We start from the raw sequence: 22,800 nt of genomic DNA on the forward strand, positions 1-22,800 counted from the left end.
AAAACAAGTTAATCTTTAACCTTTATATCAATGCAGGTTTTATTTTAACCTGTCCCTCCTCTGTCATATTCAGCTTCTTCTGAATTGCTTCTAAACTACTTAGTCTCCACCGCCTTTCAGCTTCTTGTACTATGATCCAATAGTCTTCCTAACCCTTAATTCAGTTCATCTCTGGTTATCCATACCTATTCTGCTACTTCCTACATCTTTCTATATCTGCCTGTCTTTCCAACCACGCCATCTTTTGTCTTACCTTCTGCTTCACTTATTTCTCCTTCAAATCTACGTGAGTGCTACATATGTAGTATATAGGAGACAAGGCACTACTAACAAACTGGTTTTGAACTCCCTTTGACTCCTGACTGGCCTATTTCAGTGTTTGGCAGCTCTCTTAACAACGCATTGAACTTTTATGCAGGCTGAAACAGAGGACTGAACAGAGGTGCTGGGTCAACAGTTCTACAGACAAGTAAACACCACCACCACCACAACCTATCCTGAGGTCGGAACCAGCTCTTTTGCAAAAACTGTATTCTAAGTCCTCTTGTCCCATTAGCCATTACAAGATAAAAATAATATATTTCCATTTACAAAAAATCCTGTAAAAAGATACAACTCCAATAGAAAACTATAAAATCAGGAAAAAAAATATTGTTCAAAATGTCTCATCTGTCTAGAAGACTTGCTTAATTTTCTTTTTATATGTCTGTCTTCCAAAATTTAAACTGTAAATCAAAAGAGTGTCTTCCTTTCTGCTTTAGGGAGCTACATAGCATTGCTTCTTATTACGAATGGTTAAAATGTACTCTTTACAGAAGCAAAATAATTTGTTAGATAATGAAAGATGTTGCACACAAAAAATAGTATGATATCCTCAGCAAGAAATACGTTCATTGCCAAGATAAAGGGTTACATTTTCTATACATACAAAATATTGAATTCTTACGGAATAGAAAACAGTAACATTTCTATTTCCTGAATATAACATTTCACAGTTCATTACATCAAGAACTATCATGCTGAGAACCAATGTGGGATTTAGGAATAAAACCAAACTACAGTTTATTAATATAAAGACTATCTCTAAGCTAAACACTTCACAGAAACATTAACAAGCTTCAAAACTCTTTCCAAGACCCATTTTAGATAATCAGAATGTTTTAGAATTTATTCTCTCCAATTTTCTTCAACTATAAATGAATTCATCTACAGCACATTAGACTGGCAAAGTCTCACAGAAAATTAAGGTGGGAAATCAACAATGATGTATGGGATTCAATTTGTTACTTCCATAAGACACTTCGAAATACTTATTAGGTTAGTTTTCTCAAGGACTGACTGTCAAACAGCACACTAGTATTTGTCTTATATTGCAAAATATATATATCTTTTTAGGCAAGTAAAGATACTAAATATAAATTGTCCATGAACAATTCCAGTTCATGAAAATAATTCTAGTATATTGCTGTTCTATGATGTGCTATCTCAAAGTTTGAATGTAAATTCAAAATTCTCTAAATATTACAACATTAAGATCTAATTACCACCAAAAAGGAAAATTTCCCAGTTTTTAAACTGTTATCTCAAGTTTAATGTATTTCTAAATGCGTTGTCATTAATTATGATATATTTGCTCTCTTACCTTGAAAGAGACATGTTGTTCCATATGACGTAAGAGCTGTGGTTTTTGGGCAGCTGTATAATCACACACTGTACATTTAAACTGCTTTCCTGAAACGGGAATAAAAAATGGATTTTTTTTTCTATTTAAGTTCAGAAAACTACTTAGATTTCTTCATAAAGATTTCCAAAAGGGTAAGAATGAACAGTGAACAACTGAACTGTGAGTTAGGCATCTGCTCTGCGAAATTCTGTTAAATAGAGCTAAGAGGAGTAAAGAAGAAAAAAGGGTTTCAACTGTCATCTTTAAATTACAAGCATTAATTAGCAGAGATACTCCTGCAATAATCACTTGAGGAAGAAGAAATAGAATTATCATAGTATAGCCTAAACGGAAGATTGATCTCAATTAAGATCAATGATTTACAGCTGCATGCAGAGTTATTTTGCTATTCGTAAAGCACATTTGTAAATCCTTAAACGATAGATGTTTGGTCATGTTCACATGTGTTCAACCTAATCCTGTCCCAAGCACCTAATTGTTATGGTTCAAATACATTTAACTTTTCTTTAAGTTTATTTATTTCTGGTTGGGTATGACATATTATTCTTACGACTAGATTTGTTTATATATCTAGCTTTACTCTTCCAACAAGGACTCAAATTACCCTCAATGAGATTTCTACATAGGCTTAATCCTGAATGCATGGAGAAATAAACTATGTTATAAAATAAAATAAAATTTGCACGGCAAATAATACAGAGGCCTTGTGTTCCAATATTTTATTTCTGCTTACATAGTTTGGAAAACTATATACACACTTTGTTCCATCAAGAGCAGACTGAATGACAACTGTTTGGCATGTTCCTTATGAATTTTTGTCCTTTCTCACCTAAATCTCTGGAGTAGCCCTACACAGGGCTTTCTCTTTGGTAGCTGGCTTCTACCAAAGAGAAAGGATATTGGCCAAGATTTGTCTCGCCTGTTCTCATAGGGTGCTAATTTGTATTCCTGTATTTTAAGTGGGCACAAATTCTTCTCAAAATGTATGGAGTTAAAGTAACTGTGCAACTTTTATCCCTCTGAATAAGGAGATGCAAAAAATTATATAGTGGACAGCACGAGGGGTGAAGACAATGGACACATGCTTGCATTAACACTGTGTCTTCAGATATCAAGAAGTCACTGAAAGATTTGAGACAGACCATGTTTGTCAAGCACTTTGCAGAGTGAAAGCCTGAGTCACAATGAGGTCTTCTATACAGTGTAACACAATAAAGAGAGTAAATGCAATTTATCTGTAGTGTTTTGTGAAAACGATCTTAAAACTATGAGAAAAATATTACTCTGCAGTTCAGGAGTGTTCTCCAAAGAAAAGGTGCTACTTTAAGTTTTACAAACAAGACAACAGTATTATGTTGCATTCATTGTATACTTGAAGCTTCTTTATGTGTCTACGAGCCTCCTAGTCAAACCTGAACACTGCAGGTCCTATCCATCCAGCCTGAAAGGGCAACGGCACAAGCGAACAGTTATTGGAATTTCACCTAATGAGAGGTGAAGCTCAGAACATTCAGCCTAGAATTAAAGTCAACATTTTTAACAGAGGGGATGATTAATGACAAAGAAAATTTACTTAGAAATCAAATGGATCCCCTTTAATTCAAGCCTGCTCAGCCTTTCTACAACGCAGCAAAAATTTGATGCACAATTATTAGATTAAGTTACGGCTTGTATTCTGCAAGAGATTGGATTCTGTGATCATAAGAGTCTGCTTTTGGCCCTGAAATCATTAGTCTGAGTCCTTCTTAAAGTGAAGCAAGATGGTCAGATTTTGTCACGATGTATTTCAGAATTCTCTAACAGGACTGAATTACCTGACATGCGTTTTATATTGAGCATGAAAGCTCCCATGAAACACAGTTAAGGAAGATCTTGAGACAGGTTTTTTAGTATCTAATTAAAATAATGAAAACCAGCTTCTCTGATTTATTTCTAATCATAAACAGTAGTAAGACTAGACTACTGAATTGTTTTCTGTCACATCACTGTTGAGAGGAATAAAGCAGACAGAAAACTACTTTATATTCCACCAGTTAAACTGACCTTGCAGGGCTGATATTTGAACAAAAACTGCCTAGATTCGTAAGTCAGGAAGACAAGACTCAGAAACAGCTGAAGCATCTCTTAAATTCATTTATTTGTGAAATTACTGAAGAATACCAGAAGTAGGCTAGCAAGAACTTCTAAAGTGCTGTCACTATAGAAATAGACACTGGGCAAAGAGAAACAGTCACCTTTCAAAAGGCTGCAAGTCCCTTGACAAATCATACAGTACATTTCTGGTGACAAATGTGATCTTATTTTCTACAAGCGTTTGAAATATATGAAGAGTCTACTGAGGTAGACCTAGTGAGGAAAACGGCTGAAGATTCCATAGATGGTGAAATCCTGCTCGCAATGAAGCAAAACAAATTTTCCAGAGGTGCGGGATATTTCCTGGAACACTTTCAAAAGTGCAAAGAGCAGGACAACAGAACATGAGTTTTAGATCAATCAACAAGGGAGGTGCATTAGTCAGGAAGCTGCAGTCACTTCACATATTACAGATGACGATGACAAACTGAAGCCAAATAGAAAAGGTTCCTGGTAATAACATTGCCTCTAGAGTCAAGGCTTCAACCTTGCAAATGTTAAAAGAGGAATATTTAAAATCCGCTCCACACCTCTGATCTAGACAAGGCTAACTCCTGCAGTACTATACTGCTATTCTTAAAAGTGCCAAATTTTCAAAGCAGCCTCGGTTGAACTGCACTAATTACTTACACACATACCTATTTTGTTGAAGAAACAGCACTCACTCATAGGGGAAAAAAATTGCCAAATTGAATTATTTGGACATGCTGGCTCGTGGAAACAAGAAAAAGTAAGTTTTGAAATGAAACCCTACGAGGGGATTTTTTAGGGCACCATAGAAGGACATCATTTTTTCTATACAATTTGACTATGCTCCAAATTCAAATTTAATTCAAAGACCAAAAAAAAAAAAAAAAAACCACTAACAAAAAAAGTCGAACGAGGAATCAGCTGAGCATTTGATAAAGGAAATCATGAATTTCCTGAATGCATAATTTAGATGGATACGTAACATTGCTTGTTATTGACCAAGTTATTTCAAAATATTGAAAAGCACTTTTTGAATAAGGAATGATTTACTGACTCTTGTTAATTTGGCAGTAACTGTATGCTTTCTAAAATATATTTCATATCTATTAAAAATGAACAAATCCTCCACTAATAATAAATATATATAAAAACAAATAAATAAATAAGTATCACTGAAACAAACCCTTCACTTTAAGTAAATTCTAAAGATGTGACAGACAGCATATGCTTTGTGTGAAAGGATAGTGCTAATGAACAGGCAAAAATTTTACAAAAAAAGAATTTAAGTGAAATGATCAGCAAAGAGTGGAATTAGGTTTCACAAGGTTACATCAGTAACAAACAGATGAAGCTACAAAGTCGTAATGAAGGTCAGTAAACTCATCCTGCTAAATCATTTACCCTAATTTGATGTACCCCAAATTTGGAAATAAAAGACACTATTGTTTTACTTTTTTCTGGTTTTGCATGTCCTGTTATCACCATGGAAATACCTGAATCACTAAGTAAAGCAAATGCAATGACAGAAGATGTGTTTCAGTGGCAAAATCAAAGGCTACCCTCCATGAGGAGCCCAGAGGCACGACAACGGGCAGAGGACCCCCATCACCTAATCAGAGCAAAGTGAGCACCCTTGCTTGGCGATTCCCCGGGCTACCGCCGGGAGCCGACCACGCAGCCATTGCTAATAACCGGCCACAGGCTTCCTACCGAGGCTGCAGACCTCAGCACCGAGGCTTCGCAGGCTTGCTTTGTCTCAGTTTTTCCTGATCTGCCTGCAGCGTTGTTTCACTTAGCTTCAGCTGTAGCAGTGATTTCTCTAGGTGACCAGGTGGCTAGGGCTAGTTTGTATTACTTTTGTTTATCTTTGAATGGTACAATCATGTTTATGACTCTAACATTACGACGTAGTATAGAAAAATACAGGCCTGGTGCGACAGCAGAGGCCTTGAGAAGCGGAGACACTTAACATGCAGTGCAGAGGAGTACAGGCATGGGATGATAAGAGATGGGGCACAGGCTTGGCCCTGGAGACTCCACGGCTATAAACAACTCATACATGGCCAGTTAAAGAAACACAGACTTGAAGCTGGACAAAACTGGTTTTAGCGGTAACAAAGAGGACAAAGAAATAGAATCCAACATATGTAAAAGGCACCATGTACTGTGCAGTAAAATCAGATGTAATGTGGAGCTGCAGACCACTGAAGAAAGAGCAAGGTGTAAAAGGGTGTTAACATATTAAAAGGACCCCAAGTAGATCCTAGAATGAGGAAGGAAAAATCAACCATGGGGTGTTGAGGGGAGGGACTAAAGGCAGGTGAAGGGAAAAGGATCAAGATGGTTTGGAGAGGATTAAGCATGGGAAAATAGAGGGGAAAAGGGCATAAAAGGGACTGGCTGCATGTAACCAGGTTGCTGTCAGTGCTTGTTTGGCCATGCCCCGCGCCTCATCAGCACAGTCTGTTCTGTCCTCATTAAACTCCATTTCCAGCTGTTCTTCTAGGTGAAGGGGCTCTCCATTCTGTGTGCACGCATGTGTATGGAGACCTGAGTGCCAGCAACTGGAGTAGGGGCAAAGGGTCATAGCAGCCCATGTGCCCGAGCTGCCAGCAACTGGAGACTGGACTGTGTGCATACTGCGTGGGTGTACATGCAGGTAAGTACAATTTGATAGCAAACTCCAAGCTGTACTAGCCAGCAAGCGAGATAATAGGTTTGGGAGCCAGGTATTGGAGAGGCCGTAAACCTGGGTCAGATACTGGAGTCTGAGGGTTGGCTATTGGGAAGGCCGTACCAGACTGGTGAGTGTGGGTGTGGGTGTGTATTATTTTATACACCATGCATCTATGTGCATGGTGCAGGTGTGTCTATCGAGAATACCCTCTCAGCCTTGCCAATGACGGGACGTGAGGAGACAGAGCTGCAGCAGCCTTGCCTCTGTTGGGCTACTGGATTTGGCAGCTTCAAAAATACTCTCACAGAAGAAAGTAGTAAGAGACTGATCAAAGAACCATACTGATTTTCATATTCCCATTGAGATCAACTGTTCTCTGTAAGAATATACAGGGATATAAAGCCAACCCAAAATTTCAGAAAAATCAAGTCTTCCAGAGACAGCTGTCTTCCACAGAAATTAATTCTGCAGTTTTCAGTTATTACACAAAGAGAAGTGACTTTTGTGAATAAACAAAATTTATAAATAGTGTTGGTGTTCAAAGGAGAGTTGCTCATTATGTCCTACCGTACACACAATATTTACTGATCTAACACAAACTCAGATTCAACAAACATGCCCTTACCATCAGCAGTATGAAGGAGTTTATGGCTCTTCAAGGTGCCTTTTGATTTGAACTTTTTCCCACACATATCACAAAGGTGTGTTTTCTCAGTGCTGTGACGATTCATATGGGCTTTCAAGTTACTCTTGCTGCGAGTGGCATACTCACAAAGAGAACATTTGAAGGGCTTGACACCTAAAAAGAAAAAAAAAAAACAGAATGAACAAACTATACATTTTGATGACGGGGTGGATATTCACTTGAAGTTGTGTGAGCAACACAAGCAACAAGGTCAAAAATTTCAATTTGGATGTTTACATTTAAGAAACTTAATCTATATCTTCTAAGTAAATGATACTGAGCTCTTGACAGCATCATTTAACTTACTAAGACAATTGGGGCCTTGCTTTTGGAATTACAATACTTCTCTAGTGAACTCAGGTACTGAATTTAACCAAGCAAATACTCATATTCTGGTCTTGATATGTCCTTTATTCGTTTAAAAATAGAATCCAGTCTGCATAAATTAGTATGTAACCGGTATACAAACCAGCTATCTGTACTGCAATAAAGAATGTGGAAACTTATTTTATGAGGACTGGTTTGTGAGGTATTTAATATGTAAGCACAAGTTAAGTGTGCAAAGCTGTGATTTAATATTAATTAGCATCAATTTTGCTAATGGATCACTCAGCAGTACACATTTTTTTCTTGATAGAGCATGAGCTCTTATGATTTCATTTCCTTCAAACCAGCCAAAGCACGTCATAAAGTGAGAGAGGGAAACTATCTGAGCTAGCAGAAGGCCTACAAGAACAAAATAAACCCCTTGAAGAAAAGTTGAATAAATCTAAACTGGCAAAGTACTGCAACACTTTGTGCCATGGGGCTCTGGCAGTTTTAGGCTGATATTCACAGCCTTGAAAGTAGATTTACAAGCAGGAGGAATTATAGCCTACTTTAAGTAGACTGTAACTGTTATTTTGGAATCAACTTCTATTCATCTCACTGTCTCCTGCTAGTTAGATTAGGTGGGTACCAAGCATAACAAACTGTTTCTATAAAATACACAAGCAATTGTTCTAAGGCTACAATTTAGCATTATCAAAGTTCCTCAAAGGATTAAATACTACTGGCGAAGACAACTGCTACAGTATAAAGGCAGGTAAGCTCATAGTTAAGGTTTTGAAAGCAATCTACAGTAGCAGTATAAACGTCTGAAGTATCTGCACCAGCACAAACACTTTGGAACCACACTGTCAGTTTGAGAGTACCAAAGCCCATTATCTCTTTTATGCAGAGAAATGGATAAAGGATCCAGAATCATGCTCAAAGGCCAGAAACAATCTGACCCATAGATTATTAACTGATTAAAAACCATAACAGCTGTCTTCTGCCTCTTATAAAAGCAACAAGTTGGGTAGACATAAAATTTTATTGGGCATCATTTTCAGTCTGAGAGATTTTTAACCTGTGTGTTGCTACACTCCTGGAATTAATCTCTAGAAAGTCAAATACATGATCGACATCATCGTCAGGATTTTTCAGAACTGCTTATCTCCATTTCAGCTATCCATCCTGCTTAGTGTGATTTAATTAAAATACATACATAAGTTACCAATAGGCAACAAGGATTTCAATTGTTTTATTGATAGATTTTTACACCAAATATTTTCAGAGAAATATGGAAGAAGTAGCAGTTATTTATGAGGAGTTACAGCAAGTTACTGGTTTCAAGTGACTCAGTATGAATTTAATTCACTTGCTACTCACATTCATTATATAGTACTTTCAGGATGTTAGTGAATGACTTTTTGGAAAAAAAAAAAGGACTCAGAAGCTAATTAATTTCTACTTAATGCTTAAACTGTTTACTCATGCTGCAAACATGTAGTTCCATATATGATCCATTAAACTAATTCATTAATCTCAACTGTAGCTTAAATTTTAAGTTTTTGATTCAGGTATAGCAATAAATTTGAACTCCTTTTCATGCCAGTGAAACTTGTGTGGAATATGAGACTGATTATATGGATGAAAAGTTAAAACCAGAGCTTTACCTTCATGAGCCCAGATATGACGCTGAAGGTCTGATCCATTCTTCATGAAATAAAAATCACAATAAGGACATTTCACAGCTCGTTTTCCAATAAGTCCTTTCAGCTGAACTCTTCTGCCAAGAATCTCAGAAATAGTACTCATTGAAACCTCTGAGGGAAAAGTAAAATGTAATAAAAAACAGAAAGACATAAGGGAATTTGGTCTAGGTTATATAACTAATATCGAAGAGCTAGATTCTGATTCATTTCTCATTTTAAAAAAGTTTACTCCCCTCCTGATACTCAAATAATACCTGAACAAAGAGCACAGCACTATTAATTCAGGATCTTTTGCTTTAGGGCTTTTCAGATGTTCCTTCCTTTCTCTACTCATCTGGGTACTCAGTGTCCCTGCCTGTTAGAGGAATGGTGGGGGAAATCAAATCCTAGGTGTGCCACTGGTTTAGAAATCATTTTCTGACTACAAACTTTCTCAAGAAACTACTACAGAAATCATTTTCTTCAATATTTTTATAAGACTTTATTCAAGATTCCATGTGAGAATTCCAGCGATGTCAAGGATCTGAAGACTTTATTCCCTTCCATCACAGCTATGATCATCAGGATGCCTGATGCCTGTTCAGGATCTTTGAAGGAAAACAAAAACAAAAAAAACAAAACAAACCCAAAACAAAATATAAAACAAAAACAAAACAAAACACTCAGAATAACTTGGATTGGAAGAGACCTGTAGAGGTCATCTGTCCAACCCCTGCTCCATGCAGGGCCAATTCTTAACTGATATCCAATAATTAAGTTAGGCTGTTCAGGATCATATCCAATCCTGTTTTGAATGTATCCCAGGATGGAGATTCCACAAGCCCTCCTGGCCCATTCCACTGTTTGACCGCCTTCACTGCAAAAATTATTTTCCTAATATCTAAGCAGAATCTCCTTGCTGCATCATGTCCCTTGTCTCTTGTCCCTTCACTCTACAGTTCCAAGAAGAGCCTGGCTCTGTCTTATCTCTACTCTCCCATTAGGTAGTTGAAGATAGCAGTAAGATTGCTCCCTCAGACTTCTCTTCTTAAAGCTAAGCACACTTACCTTTAATTTTCTCCTCCAGTTCATGTAATATTTCAGATATCACAGCAAAAACAAGAACCATTACAGACAAAGGTCTGAAACCTCACTTCCTTTCCATGCCTTAGATGCTTGATCTATAACTGCAGGCTGGTATACCTGCTTAGTAGGAATCTTTGAAAGTTGATTCCTCTAATGTCTCAGGACTATTAACAAATGTCGTATCAAATCAGACTAAATCAGTATGACTAAGTGTCACACTAAATCCTTTTCAGTGGACAAAAAGGCAGAAAAATCTGGGAGTGGGGACCAGAATCCAAAGCTAGATTTAGTTTGAAATACTACTCTACCAAAGTTTATATGATATTTTTGTCCCACTGACTTCATGGGGTCAGAATTTAACCCCTATGAAAAACTAGAAAAGAAGGGAGTTTTGTTTAATATCATATTTTCTACTCGATGAACAGAAATGGAAGACAAGAGAGAGAGGGCACGCAGAATGACATTAAAAAAGGAAGGCGAGGGAAGCTCCAGGAATCTCATTTTAATGATAAATATGAAGTGGTCTCAGTTTAAATTAATTTTTGATATGTCCTTTTAAAATTCAATTCCTTCTAACATTATACTTTCTTCCCTTTCATTTTTATTCTTCTCCATTTGTAATTTTAAAAACAACTGCATTCATTCCACTGCAGTACTTGATAGTTTATACCACCAGGACCACCAGACTCCTTCCATTTATTTAGCTTGTAATTAAATATGTTGTAAGAATAAAGGATTTTCTTCTGATTACAAAGAGAGGGTGCATAGGCAAAAAGAGCTCTGCGTGAATTCTCCTCTATATATTGGAAGTGTTTTTGCATAACTACTGCATAGGCATATCTTAGATGTAATATTTCTTTAGTATCATGGAAATACATCCAATAAATCTGATATTTTGTTGTTAAGTTCTATTTGCCTACGATATATGAATTAAAAATGAGGACATAAAACAATTGGCTGTGTAGATTTTTTTTTTTAACCTTACTTCTTTTATAACCCGGTATTTAAGAGAACCTATTTTCCTGGATCAAAAAATTTATGCTATACAGCTGTAAAAACAACTGTTCAAACAAGTGTTTGGTTGAAAATACAATACGTGTGCATATTGATACACCTTTTTTTTCAGAGGAAGCTAATATATTTAAATAATTTGTACAATATTTCAATACACATTTTATCCTCATTCATATTTCACCCTTTTTATATTGTTACTTCTTCAGAGAAGGAAGATGTCTAAAAATTACTTTTAGAAGGATTCAGATACCCACTCAATTGTCCAAGAGCATTTAAATGGATGTATTCAGCATGGCAGGGCTCCAGAGTTGACTGGTATCTCTGGACCCCAGGCACAGCTCTTGGGCTTAAATTTCTATGCTTGCTGGGTGACATACCTCCTGACTACAATATAGCACAGCAGCCTTTCCACATCACAAACTGTTGCATGAGACACGTCCCCTGATGTAGGACAAGCCCTCCACCAACCACACTGTTGTAGAGTGGTCTGCAAATAAAGAGGTTTGGAAAGGAGAGAGACAAAGTGGGAGCTGGTCTGAGCTCAAGGTGAAGAAAATTGTTTAAGACATGGGTCTAGCACTATCTAGTGGCAGAAGCAGGATAAGGGACTGTTCTACCTATCATATTTTATTTCAGACAAAGACCATAGCAGTTGAGACATTTTAATTGGATTTTTCCTTCCCCAAATGTAGATAGAGCATGGCCAGTATTTTCCTGTTTAATATTAAATTATGTCAAGTGATAAGTATCACTGTAGAAAGAGCTAATAAAAATGTTAGTCAATGCAGTCAGCTTTCCATTATCCACAGTAACAGTGGGCATGTCTATCCAAGCACTCCTATCCTATCTTAAATCAGTCCCCACACTAGTCACTTTGGTACTTTGGCACTGAGCTCCCAAGATTTGAGAAAGTCCTGTTTACTCAGGCACAGCACACTGATTTAGTGCATTGATGTTGTGCTGTGCTTGAACTGATAAATCAGTGCACTAGAAAGCAAGGTATAAACAGAGTCTGAATGAGACTGCGGGGGTTAGCTTGGATCCAGCTAGGCTTGTCAGCTTCAGCTTAATCCTGACCATACTAGGTCACAGCTGGTTCCAGCAAGAGCCCTGGATCTGGAGAGGTTTATTAGCTTTGACTCCACAACACGTGCAAGTGGCTAAACAGACTGCAGTCTTTGGCTGGCCCTGGTTGTAAAGCCCAGCCACACCCTAACCAAGCACACACCAAGTCAGCTCAGGGACCTCTGCGATTTACGTAGATTAATCTACAACCATGCTGAACTACTCGCAGACAAAATAATGTGCAATCAACTCATTTTTCTTAGTTTATATATGGCCAATGGGAGTTTTGATTACTCTCTTGAGATGTCTCATGTGCTGGTATAGGATGCCTCTGTGCCTAATTCCAGACTTCCCAATGCTTAATTTGAATTCACCTAAGTCCTCTTTTGGATGGAAAAGAAGTGCTTTTCCAGATGACGACAGAGTGCTTCACATAATTACATACTCCACAGCACACAAGTTGGAACCATAACTTTTTTCCACTCTAAATTCTAACAATCTGCAAACCTAATAAAATTCTAACCTAAGCCAGTTACATTAGACATACAACTTCTCTCCTTCTTCGGAACACAATCACATTGCATTGCTCACTCTAAACCCTTCTTCCTCTATGGCAATAGACTGAGAAATTTTCCTTTGATTTTTTTCTTACCAGGGTGATTTGTCTTGATGTGCGATTTTATAAGTCTATCTTCAGAAAATGACTTCTCACACACAGGACAGGAATAACTCTTTTTGTCCTAAGAGAAAGAAAGAAAGAAAGAGATTATGTTATCAATCCACCGGTGTAATCACTACAATCATTATGCACTTAATAATACATGGTTCTCAACACAGTTATAATTGAAGGTTCTGTTTTTAAGCAAAAAATTAAGACATTTATAAAGAAATAAACCAACGACCAATATGAAAGTACTCTAAACACTTCATTAATCCTGATTAATGTAGAGCTCCAAATTACAGCACACATGACAAAATGCACAACAAATGTAAGCATTATCTTCTACCTGACTCTTCAGAGAATCAAGAGTTGAAAGACTAAGTCAAGTAACTTAAGTTATCTGATAGTAGTTCACTTCATAAATCCACCCTCCTAAAATATAAGGTCAGATCTCACTATTCTGAAGACATCTACCAGTAGGTGTATTTATAATACAACTTAATGGTCTGAAATGGAACAGAAGAATTAGTAATGATAGATATCAGTACAAAATCAGTGTCTATATTTTTAAAATGTTTGATAAATATTCAGCATTTTACATATTAGCAGTACTGTTCCACTATTTTGATTTTACAACTTTCAGACTTCTCCAGCTTATAGCAGTGTCACGGATATTAAAGCAAGATTTAACACCACCAGACAAGTTAAACTAGAGATCTTTGATGCACTTTCTTTCTACATGCAATTTTAGTGTAATTGCTATTGTGATTTTAGTGTTGTTACAGACGTACCTAACTCCACGTAAAAAAATGTAGGACAGCTCTCCATTTACTGGAAAATTGCCCAATTTAAAATATTATTTGCTGCTTATTATCTAACTTAAAAGGGTTTCTCCTTCCAGAAGCACATGCTGATGCAACAGACTAGATGTCTAAACAAATAATGAGTGGATCATCTAATCACCTCTGCACTGAGTGGATAATCAAAACAACGGACATAGCAAAGAAAACCAAGCTAGTTTTGAATGAGGTAGATAACCAGGTACATACCTGGTGGGAGATATGTATCAACCAAACCACCAGGAGATGACTGTAAAAAGGCAAGCTGAAGCTACAAAACAGGTATTTCACTCATTATTTTAGGAAGAGAGAAAACTGTCAAGAGCACAGAAGGAAGATTATTGTATCAAAAAGAGACTGACATCTGAGTTATGAAAGAGAAATTGGGAGGTAATAGGACATTAAAGATGCTGGATTCTCTACCAGTCTCTGACCTGAGACCAAAGAGCAACTCTGAGTAGCACGGAAATGGGACAAGGAGATTATATGTGGTAGTTGAATGACTATAAATGGACATATGTCTTAACAGAAAAGAAAAATTATACAATTATCATGGGAAACAGGTTTTGGAACATCAGCTATTTGAATACCATAAAGGTATTTGCATTCAGTATCATGTATCTCCAAGACAGAAATCCATACACTGAAGCGCCTGCAAGGTGAAATTTTGAAGTAAGAAGTGTTTGAGCTGGGAGACCTACAACACCTGGGTTGCACAGTTCTCTTGCTGTGTATGGGTAACAGCTTCATAACCTGCAGCTGGGAATCATGAAGCAAAGAGAGTCTGCTCAGACCAGCAGAGCTTTAGGAGCACATGAGCTAACACCAGATTCCTAAGGGCAGCCTAGCTAGCGTCCAACAACAGGAGTTCTGTTGGGATCACACGTTGTGCTCCAGTTAAGCATGGAGATCCACTGATCTAGCTACTATACCAAATTTTATGAAAAAAATGCTCTGGTAGGTAAGTCTAAATGTCTCTGCTAAGTGCTTGAAACCAGGACTACAAGAATTTTGAATACTGGAAAAACAGAAGTAGCTCTGGAACTCATGGGTTGAAGTAACAGTCAATTTAAACTTCATGACAGTAGGAAATGACATATGTGATATGAAGCTCTTGTGCAGTTCATATGGCAACGGCATGACAAGAATTCTGCCTGAGCTGTGAGAAAGTCATTTGCTGCAATGACAGCAACTACACCAGGGACTGGGGAATGGCGGCTTCTAGAGGATTAACTTCTTCAGTAGAGTAACTAGAGTATCTTGCTAAGGTCAAGATGACACAGTCACCATTTTGAGCCCTGATAATCTCAGGTGAAGAAGGAATAATAAAGAATACCAGCTGGTGTTGAGCAAGAGATCTTCAAGAAGGGTGACAAAACACTCAAAAAAGAGCTACCAATTTGGGGAATTTGGGTCTCTCAAAAGATATAACCCATTATCTCTAAATCTGATAGTGATGGTTTTGAACTTCTGAATAATAATCAGTAGATTACATCTAATAAAATTTGACAGTAATGTTTGCACCTTTTTAAATGTTGGATTCAAGTAGCACATTTGTAGTTTGAAGAGAATAAGAACAGTATAAATATAGTTATCATTTACGGGCTGTTTAGGGGCCTTGTGAAATCTGTTGGCAGATCTTAGACTATTCCTCAAATAGGACTACACAAGTGGTTTGAAAAATTATACTATATGCAAAATACAGTACAATTTTAATTTACACCTGGATGTTGCTAGTCTTTTCTCTTCATACACTGTATTTCTCAAAGTGCCTGGAACAGTAAGACAAATACACCTTGCTATTTCATAAAGTTAAATATGAAAAAAATCCACTTCACAAACACTGCTTTAAGTAAAATAAGATTCATGACAACTTTAAATTCTTGCTATTGCTTTTTGGGAAGGTGAGGCCAATGCCTGAGAGAAAATTCAAGATTATCAGTAAATGCATCGAGAGCTGTAGAACTAACATGACCGTACAGTCACCAAAATCACATTTTTCCACGTCTAAGGTAAGATTTTTTTAAAAACGAAAATAATCCAAAGAGCTTTCTTCCAGCAGTTAGAAAGTTATCTCTACCAAGATCTATGGTACATGATCTTCAAAAGGGGTATTCTTTGTAGTAGCAAACAGATTGCACTTCTGAGCACAGAGCACCTTCAAAGCCCATCTGTCAACCTCTGTTCTCCTACTGAGTGCATCCAGCTGAGGCCGAGCCTCTTGCAGTTGCTTGTCCAGGTCAGTGTCACAGACTTTTGGAGCTTATATTATTAGTTTCAAATGCCTAAGAATATTTCTGCCACTGCCCTGGAAGCTTGCTACGGTGCTAGTCCTTCAGAGTAACCCCATTGCTCTCAAAACCAGTCTTTAAGAATTCCTCTGTTGCAAATTAAGTATTTCAGAGCACTACAAGGTCACAGCACAGAGTCCCAAAAAGAGTCTCCCCCACCATAGCTCTGGCTCTTCTGAGTGCCCTTGTCCTAGACAGTGGCAGAGACACTTTGAAAGACTTAGACTGACACTTTAATAATACCTCCATCATGCTCTCAGCATCCAGCTTTTCCTCTGGTAACAGTGTAAGTAATTTATCCTATTTATCCTGTGCCTTACCAGAGTGCCCACGTGCCTGACTTTTAAATGCCTTTGAGGGTGTTTTTTTGAAGGACACAAACAGAAGCAAAGTATCATGAGACAGATCTACCTTTGTTAGAGAGCAGCTGCATAATCCAACCAGCTACTTCAATTTCAGTCACACCCACACTTCCTGAAAATTGCTTAATCCCCTTATTAGCCAACTCGGGAAAATAAAAGAAGCTTAAAGATAAAATAATTCTAAAAAAAAGTTAGTCTTGTGACTGAAAGAACAGTTTACATTCCATACGCAAGGATGGAATTAGGTTCATAAATGTTCTTAAACCCTCTGCAGTGAGTAGTCTATTTATCACAGAATTTCTGTTTCCTTATGCTATGCTTCATTACAAAGCAAGACCATTTAAATGGGAATCACAATGCCTTTCTCTTTAGATAAGTGAATTAAAATTGTGCTAAGAAAGCACCAACTGTATTGCAATACCTGCATTATATTGTAGCAAATTTTGTTTCTCTGAGGCACCTGTTTCAAGATAATTCAATAAGTAGGCGTACCAGTACACAGTCATGAAAAGAAAAATGAGAAGCCTCCGGATACATCTCTCTCAAAACAACAGATCACTATGAAGTTAATTTAATGAATCAAACAGGACCAAACATGATGTACCCTACAAAACATCAAAAATGTTAGCAGGCTATTATACTGCACTCATCGATAAAGAGGCACTCTGGCGATACAAATACCTATAAGTATATGCAGGAAAGTATATGATTATGATATATGTATATATATCACTATATCATTATATATTCATGATCACTATATGTATCACTATAAATTCATGATCTATATGGAAATTCTGCCACTAATTTCAAAATGGACTGTGTGAACTCTTGAACTGCTTTGTTACCAATTTCATTAATAGTATAAATTAAGACTTGCAACAATCCCTGGCCGTAACAAAAATTATTCTGGCCCAAATTAGACAAATATTATGTAAACAATATATTCTGCTCCTTTTAGTAGTAGTGATAGTATTTCACGAGCAGAAAATAAAACAAAGCTCTACTAAATATTGGTGTTCATTGCCAGGTGTGAATGTTTCTGGCCCGCTCTGGGTCTCCCAACTGGGTTGCTGGTGGAGTAGTCAGGCCAAATGGACTATACTGGTTTACAGATTTTCTTTGTTCCACTAATATTCCTGATACTTAAATAGCCTTTGCGAAATGAAGGTCAACAGAATATTTTCCTGATGCTCAGACACATTGCACCAGTGAAGGTAACTTTAAAGAAAATGAACTAGGAAAAGAGACATGTGGCATCATTTCCTTCCCATATTTCAATATTTGTCTGTTATAAATTTTCCAATATGCTTTCATACACACACACACATATGTATATATGTGTATACACACACCCTCACATATTTTACGCACATATATAAAACAAGATTTTACAGAAGCTTTTACATGAAATTTGGTAACACATCTCTATTTTTATACAAGCAATAACTTACATATATGTCAAAGCACCAAAACAAAGAATAAAAAAGCTAAACAAAACGGAAGGAAAAACAGAACATCATACAGAAATTAATGATCAAAGAAAGAGATAAATTATAGAAAATGTCTAAGCTGGCATGACAGTAATTTTTACAAGGGACCAAGTCAAAATACTACAAAAAGTAACTTGGTACTTAAAACATTCCAGCAAAACTACTTTCTTCTTACTTAGTTCCCTTCCCACTGTTTTCTCTCTTGTATTTCAATCACTGTATTTTGACAGTCTGAGATCGTAACATTTTGTATTCTTCTTATTTCCAGAGCTGACACAATGTGTTTTCCTCCTTATCAAAGAATAATTACAACCAATAACAAGAGATAAAACTTGCCGTAGGCCTGCAAGTAGCAAAAATTTCCAAGCATCTGTCAATGCATTGCAACATATCAAACAGACTTCCTGCAATTACAGCTCTAGGTCTTCTCTAAAAGGAAGCTGTGGTGAGACATACAGTTACAGCCCCTCTTGTATTAAGGACTAAGCTAAACTAAACTCTTTCACACCTGCCCTTGTCTAAGAGTATTTCTAGCAAAAGTTCCCATAACGCTATTAATAATAATTTGATTGTGTACAAGATGATTAGTAATTACGCAGAGAAATACGGAGCCAGAGCCTGCTACTGCAGCTAATAAAAATCAACAGAAATGTTAATACTAACACTAATGGGAACAGAATCAGGCTCCTGAGTTGCATTTCTGAGGTGCGAGAAAGCCGGAACTGTTCACCATAGTCATCCTGGTGCTCACATCATGATTTTCAAAAAAGATCCCTGAATTAAGCTGATGTCACACAGTGCTACTGATACACAATTTTGTTACACTGATCTGATTTACCCAGGAAGTGGTGGGGCACACTTGTGAAGGAAAGCTGCAGAAGAATTTATAAATGGTTAGAGACAGTTTTATTAAGCCTGTCAAGCGGCAGAAATCACAGCGTACAGAATGATAAGCACCTGCACACAGCACTGTTTAAGCACTTTTCCTGAGATGACCACTCAGTAAAAATGAGTCGCTAGCTGACATTTATTACAGAAGCATTAACCAAGAACAAAAGCCATTTTCCAACTGAGTGCCCTAATTGCTGGACCACAGGCTTTTTTGGTTAATTCTTTCCCTCCCAGTACCTTGCGTTCTTGCACGGTGGCCTAGCTCCAGAGGAAAAGGTACCACGGCAAGACCAGCAACAGGCTCATAACAAACACTCTTCTGGCAGGGGAAGTGAGCAATCAGAGCTCAAGTACCTTGCTTCCTATTAAACACTCTAACTACTCTGTTACACGAAAGGTCAGTGGCATAGTGAAATTTCTAAGCATCTTTCCAAAGGCAAGAATCATTTGCATTCATAAACACATGAACAGGGGCCTGAAAGCAAGCGGCGGTGCTGCATCTGAACTTCGTTTCAGAGAGGTGCTTATCTTGGAATATAGATCATGTATACAGGTTTAAACGAATTTCAGACACACACCTCTCTTTGACATTTCTCTGCTCAGCATGCTGACCTGACCATTGCACCTAACATCAGCATCGTTTAGTTTCACCACTGGTCCCTACTTGTTAACACTAGTTTATTCATCGCTATAAATTATGGTACTTAACTCCTTTTTTGAATCTGGTCCTTAAAAATATCTGCAGATTTGCATCATCATTCTTCTGCTTTGGTTCACTTTTCTAAAGTCACTATAAACTGTCCACCCCTTTCCTTAGGTATTATGACATTGAAGTAGTTCACAAATATTTCATGGCTGAACTTCCATGGAGCTCCACAAATGCCAAAAATCCTGAAAAAAGCCACTACACAAGCCTTGGAAGTAAAAGTCAGTCACAGAGAATTAGAAAAGACATAAAAAAATCTGGTCTTAAATCAAACTGAGCCTCAGCTCCCAGATTTCAAAAATAAAAATCCTGTATTATGAAGAAGTGTAGCAAACATGGTGGCAATAGGCAGCACATACACATTGCCCCCCACCATCCCCTAGGAAATGAGTAATCCCAAATTCAGTGCACAATTTGGATAGTGCATAGAGAATAAGATGGGAGGCCATACACTGAGGGATGGGTATTAAAAACAATGGAAAGCTGCTTTTCAATGGGCAGCACTCATCCTGTACACCAAATAAGGCAAGGATCCAGTTGAAAAGCAGAAAGCAACAACATCATAGAAGACTGCAACATGCATTTGTTCAATGAACTGAACTCAGATCTTGATACTACCTCTGAGGAAGCAGTAATTCTACCAAATATTGATTTTTCAAACTAAAATTAACATTAAAATAGCTTTCCCTATTTAAGCATACATAGTTTGTTAAATACCGTATTTTGGAAGGAGTGTCCTATTTACTAAAGGTATGTGTTAAGTACTGTAAATATATCAAGCATTTGACATAAAGGCCAAGATGAAAACTTGCAAAGTTTAGTTGCTAAGTAAATTCTAATACATTATTTTTTCAATCCATTTAAATGCTCAAATTATGTTTGAGAGTAAGCATCAGCAAGCTTAATTCTGAAAGATTTTGCTGTCACATTGTTTTTAAATACAAAATGCCTTTTCTCAGTTCTAATTAGTATCAAGAAAATGGGTCTCCTGGTGGAAGCTACTGGACATTCACCACCCTTGAAAAAGAGGTATTTATGCATGCACATAAGATGCCCAATTGTAGGCTTTGTTTTAAAGTTGTCTCAGATATCATTTAAACAGATTTTTGCAATACAATGTACATCATAAACTTAATAAATTTGAAAGCAAGCTAAAGAAATTTCTATTATGTGAGCCTTCTGTACATTTCATAATAAATTCAGATTCATTTAAAACGTCCATGATATTGGGTGGGGAGCCAACACTTCCTTTTTGTGTCACCTGCTGTTTCTTTAAAAGCTGTCCTGCAGTTACAGAAAGCTAGTACTTAAAAAGGGGTAGGAGGTGAAGCGTTCTGTTCTGTTCCAAATCCTTTTAAAGTAACTTTAACTGTAGGAAATATTGGCCAAGAGCCTACTCTCAGCTTCAAGAAAAAAGACCTGAAAACACTAGGCACCGTATGTTTAACGGCTCTTCAAAGTGTCAACGCTGAAACTGTCCACATCTGGGGAAAAAATTAATACAGATCTTTAATTCAAACAACACACCTCACTAGTAAAAGGGAGTGTAACATCAATACTTATCACAGTACTTCAGGTGAGTTCACAGGTTGCTTTCTCATGTGATTAGGAGTGTGTCATATGTTCTACATGCTGAGGGCGCAGAGAATTTATTCACAAGACAACACTAGTGACACTATAACGTTGCGTGAAGAATGAAGAAAGGCTGCATGGATATCTCCTTGCTTTTAAAGGACAGAAGAGTGCTATTAAACAACTGGTAGTCTTTTTTCCTTTGCTGGAACAAAAGTGAAAAATAGATTCAAAAGAAGGGTGAATACCTCTGGAGGTAGTTTAATGACACAACTGTTGTGTAACCTATTAAAAATAAAAATTGCAAGGACATAATTCATGCCAATTTTCTGGCATTATCAGTCAAGAAAGTTTAATTACAAATACCATGCTTACCAAGCATTTCATGAAATCCTAAACTGCGCTTTATTCAATACATGCATCTCAGACAAAATCATGTGAAGTAATACAGAATCACAGAACAGTGGAGGGTGAAGGGATCTATGGAGATCATCTACTTCAACCCCCCTGCTCAAGCAGGGTCACCTACAGCATGTTGCCCAGCACCGTGTCCAGATAGCTTCTGAATATCTCAAGGATGGAGACCCCACAACCTCTCTGCGCAACCTGTTCCAGTGCTCTGTCACCCTTGCAGTAAAGTTTTTCCTTATGTTCAGACAAAACTTCCCATGTTTCAGTTTGTGCCCACTGCCTCTCATCCTATCGCTGGGCACAACTAAAAAGAGTCTGGCCCCATCCTCCTTACAGCCTCCCTGCAGCTATTTAAATGCACTGATAAGATCCTCCGTCAGTCTTCTCTTGGCTGAACAGTCCCAGCTCTCTCAGCCTTTCTTCATAAGAGAGATGCTCCAGTCCCAAATCATCTTTGGGGCCCTTCGCTGGACTCGGTCCAGTAGCTCCCTATCTTTCTTATACAGGGGAGCTCAGCACTGGACACAGCACTCCAGATGCAGTCTCACCAGGGCTGAGTAGAGGAAAAGGATCACCTCCCTCAACCTGCTGGCAATGCTCTGCCTAATGCACCCCAAGATACCATTAGCTTTCTTGGCCACAAGGGCATATTGCTGGCTCATGATTAACTTGGTGTCCACCAGGACTCCCAGGTCCCTCTCCACAGAGTTGCTTTCCAGTAGATCAACCCCCAGCCTGTCCTGGTGCATGGGGTTATTCCTCCCTAGGTGCAGGACCCTGCATGTGCCTTTGTCGAACTTCCTGAGGTTCCCCTCTGCCCATATCTCCAGCCTGCCAAGGTCCCTCTGAATGGCAGCACAGCCCTCTGGTGTCTCAGCCACTCCTCCCAGTTTTGCATCGTCAGCAAACTTGCTGAGGGTGCACTCTGTCCCTTCATCCAGGTCACTGAGGAGTAAGTTGAACAGGACTGGACTCAGTACGGACCTCTGGGGTGCACCACTAGTTACTGGTCTCCAACTAGACGTTGTGCCACTGATCACAACCCTCTGAGCTCTGCCATTCATCTCCACCTAAGCATTCCAGGGGGCCTTCTGGAAAGAAGACAGTCAGAAGCAGACTAAATTCACTATTCCCAGGCCAGCATGCTATTGCCAACCATCCTTGTTTCTAGAGGTCACTTTGGAACTGGAAGGAACTTAACTGCGTTCATGCGCTGTTTGAGTGTATGCCCATTAAAGCCTTTCTGGGTAAACGCAACAAGTC

The 22,800-nt window shown here is 37.9% G+C and overlaps 1 protein-coding gene across 7 annotated transcripts in view; it reads right to left on the reverse strand.

Annotated features, from left to right (window-relative positions):
- ZFAT (zinc finger and AT-hook domain containing) overlaps nucleotides 1-22,800 on the reverse strand; it is a 145,545-nt gene that overhangs the window by 25,130 nt on the left and 97,615 nt on the right. For all 7 annotated transcript variants that reach the window (XM_064507896.1, XM_064507893.1, XM_064507894.1 and 4 more), the window contains 4 exons: nucleotides 12,964-13,051; nucleotides 9,129-9,278; nucleotides 7,090-7,263; nucleotides 1,643-1,731 (listed from right to left, as the gene is read on the reverse strand). In XM_064507896.1, coding sequence (XP_064363966.1) covers nucleotides 1,643-1,731; nucleotides 7,090-7,263; nucleotides 9,129-9,278; nucleotides 12,964-13,051 — 501 coding nt within the window. The remainder of the gene's footprint in view (nucleotides 1-1,642; nucleotides 1,732-7,089; nucleotides 7,264-9,128; nucleotides 9,279-12,963; nucleotides 13,052-22,800) is intronic.

Source organism: Dromaius novaehollandiae, chromosome 2, assembly GCF_036370855.1.
Source record: "Dromaius novaehollandiae isolate bDroNov1 chromosome 2, bDroNov1.hap1, whole genome shotgun sequence".
In the NCBI taxonomy this organism is placed as follows: Eukaryota; Metazoa; Chordata; class Aves; order Casuariiformes; family Dromaiidae; genus Dromaius; species Dromaius novaehollandiae.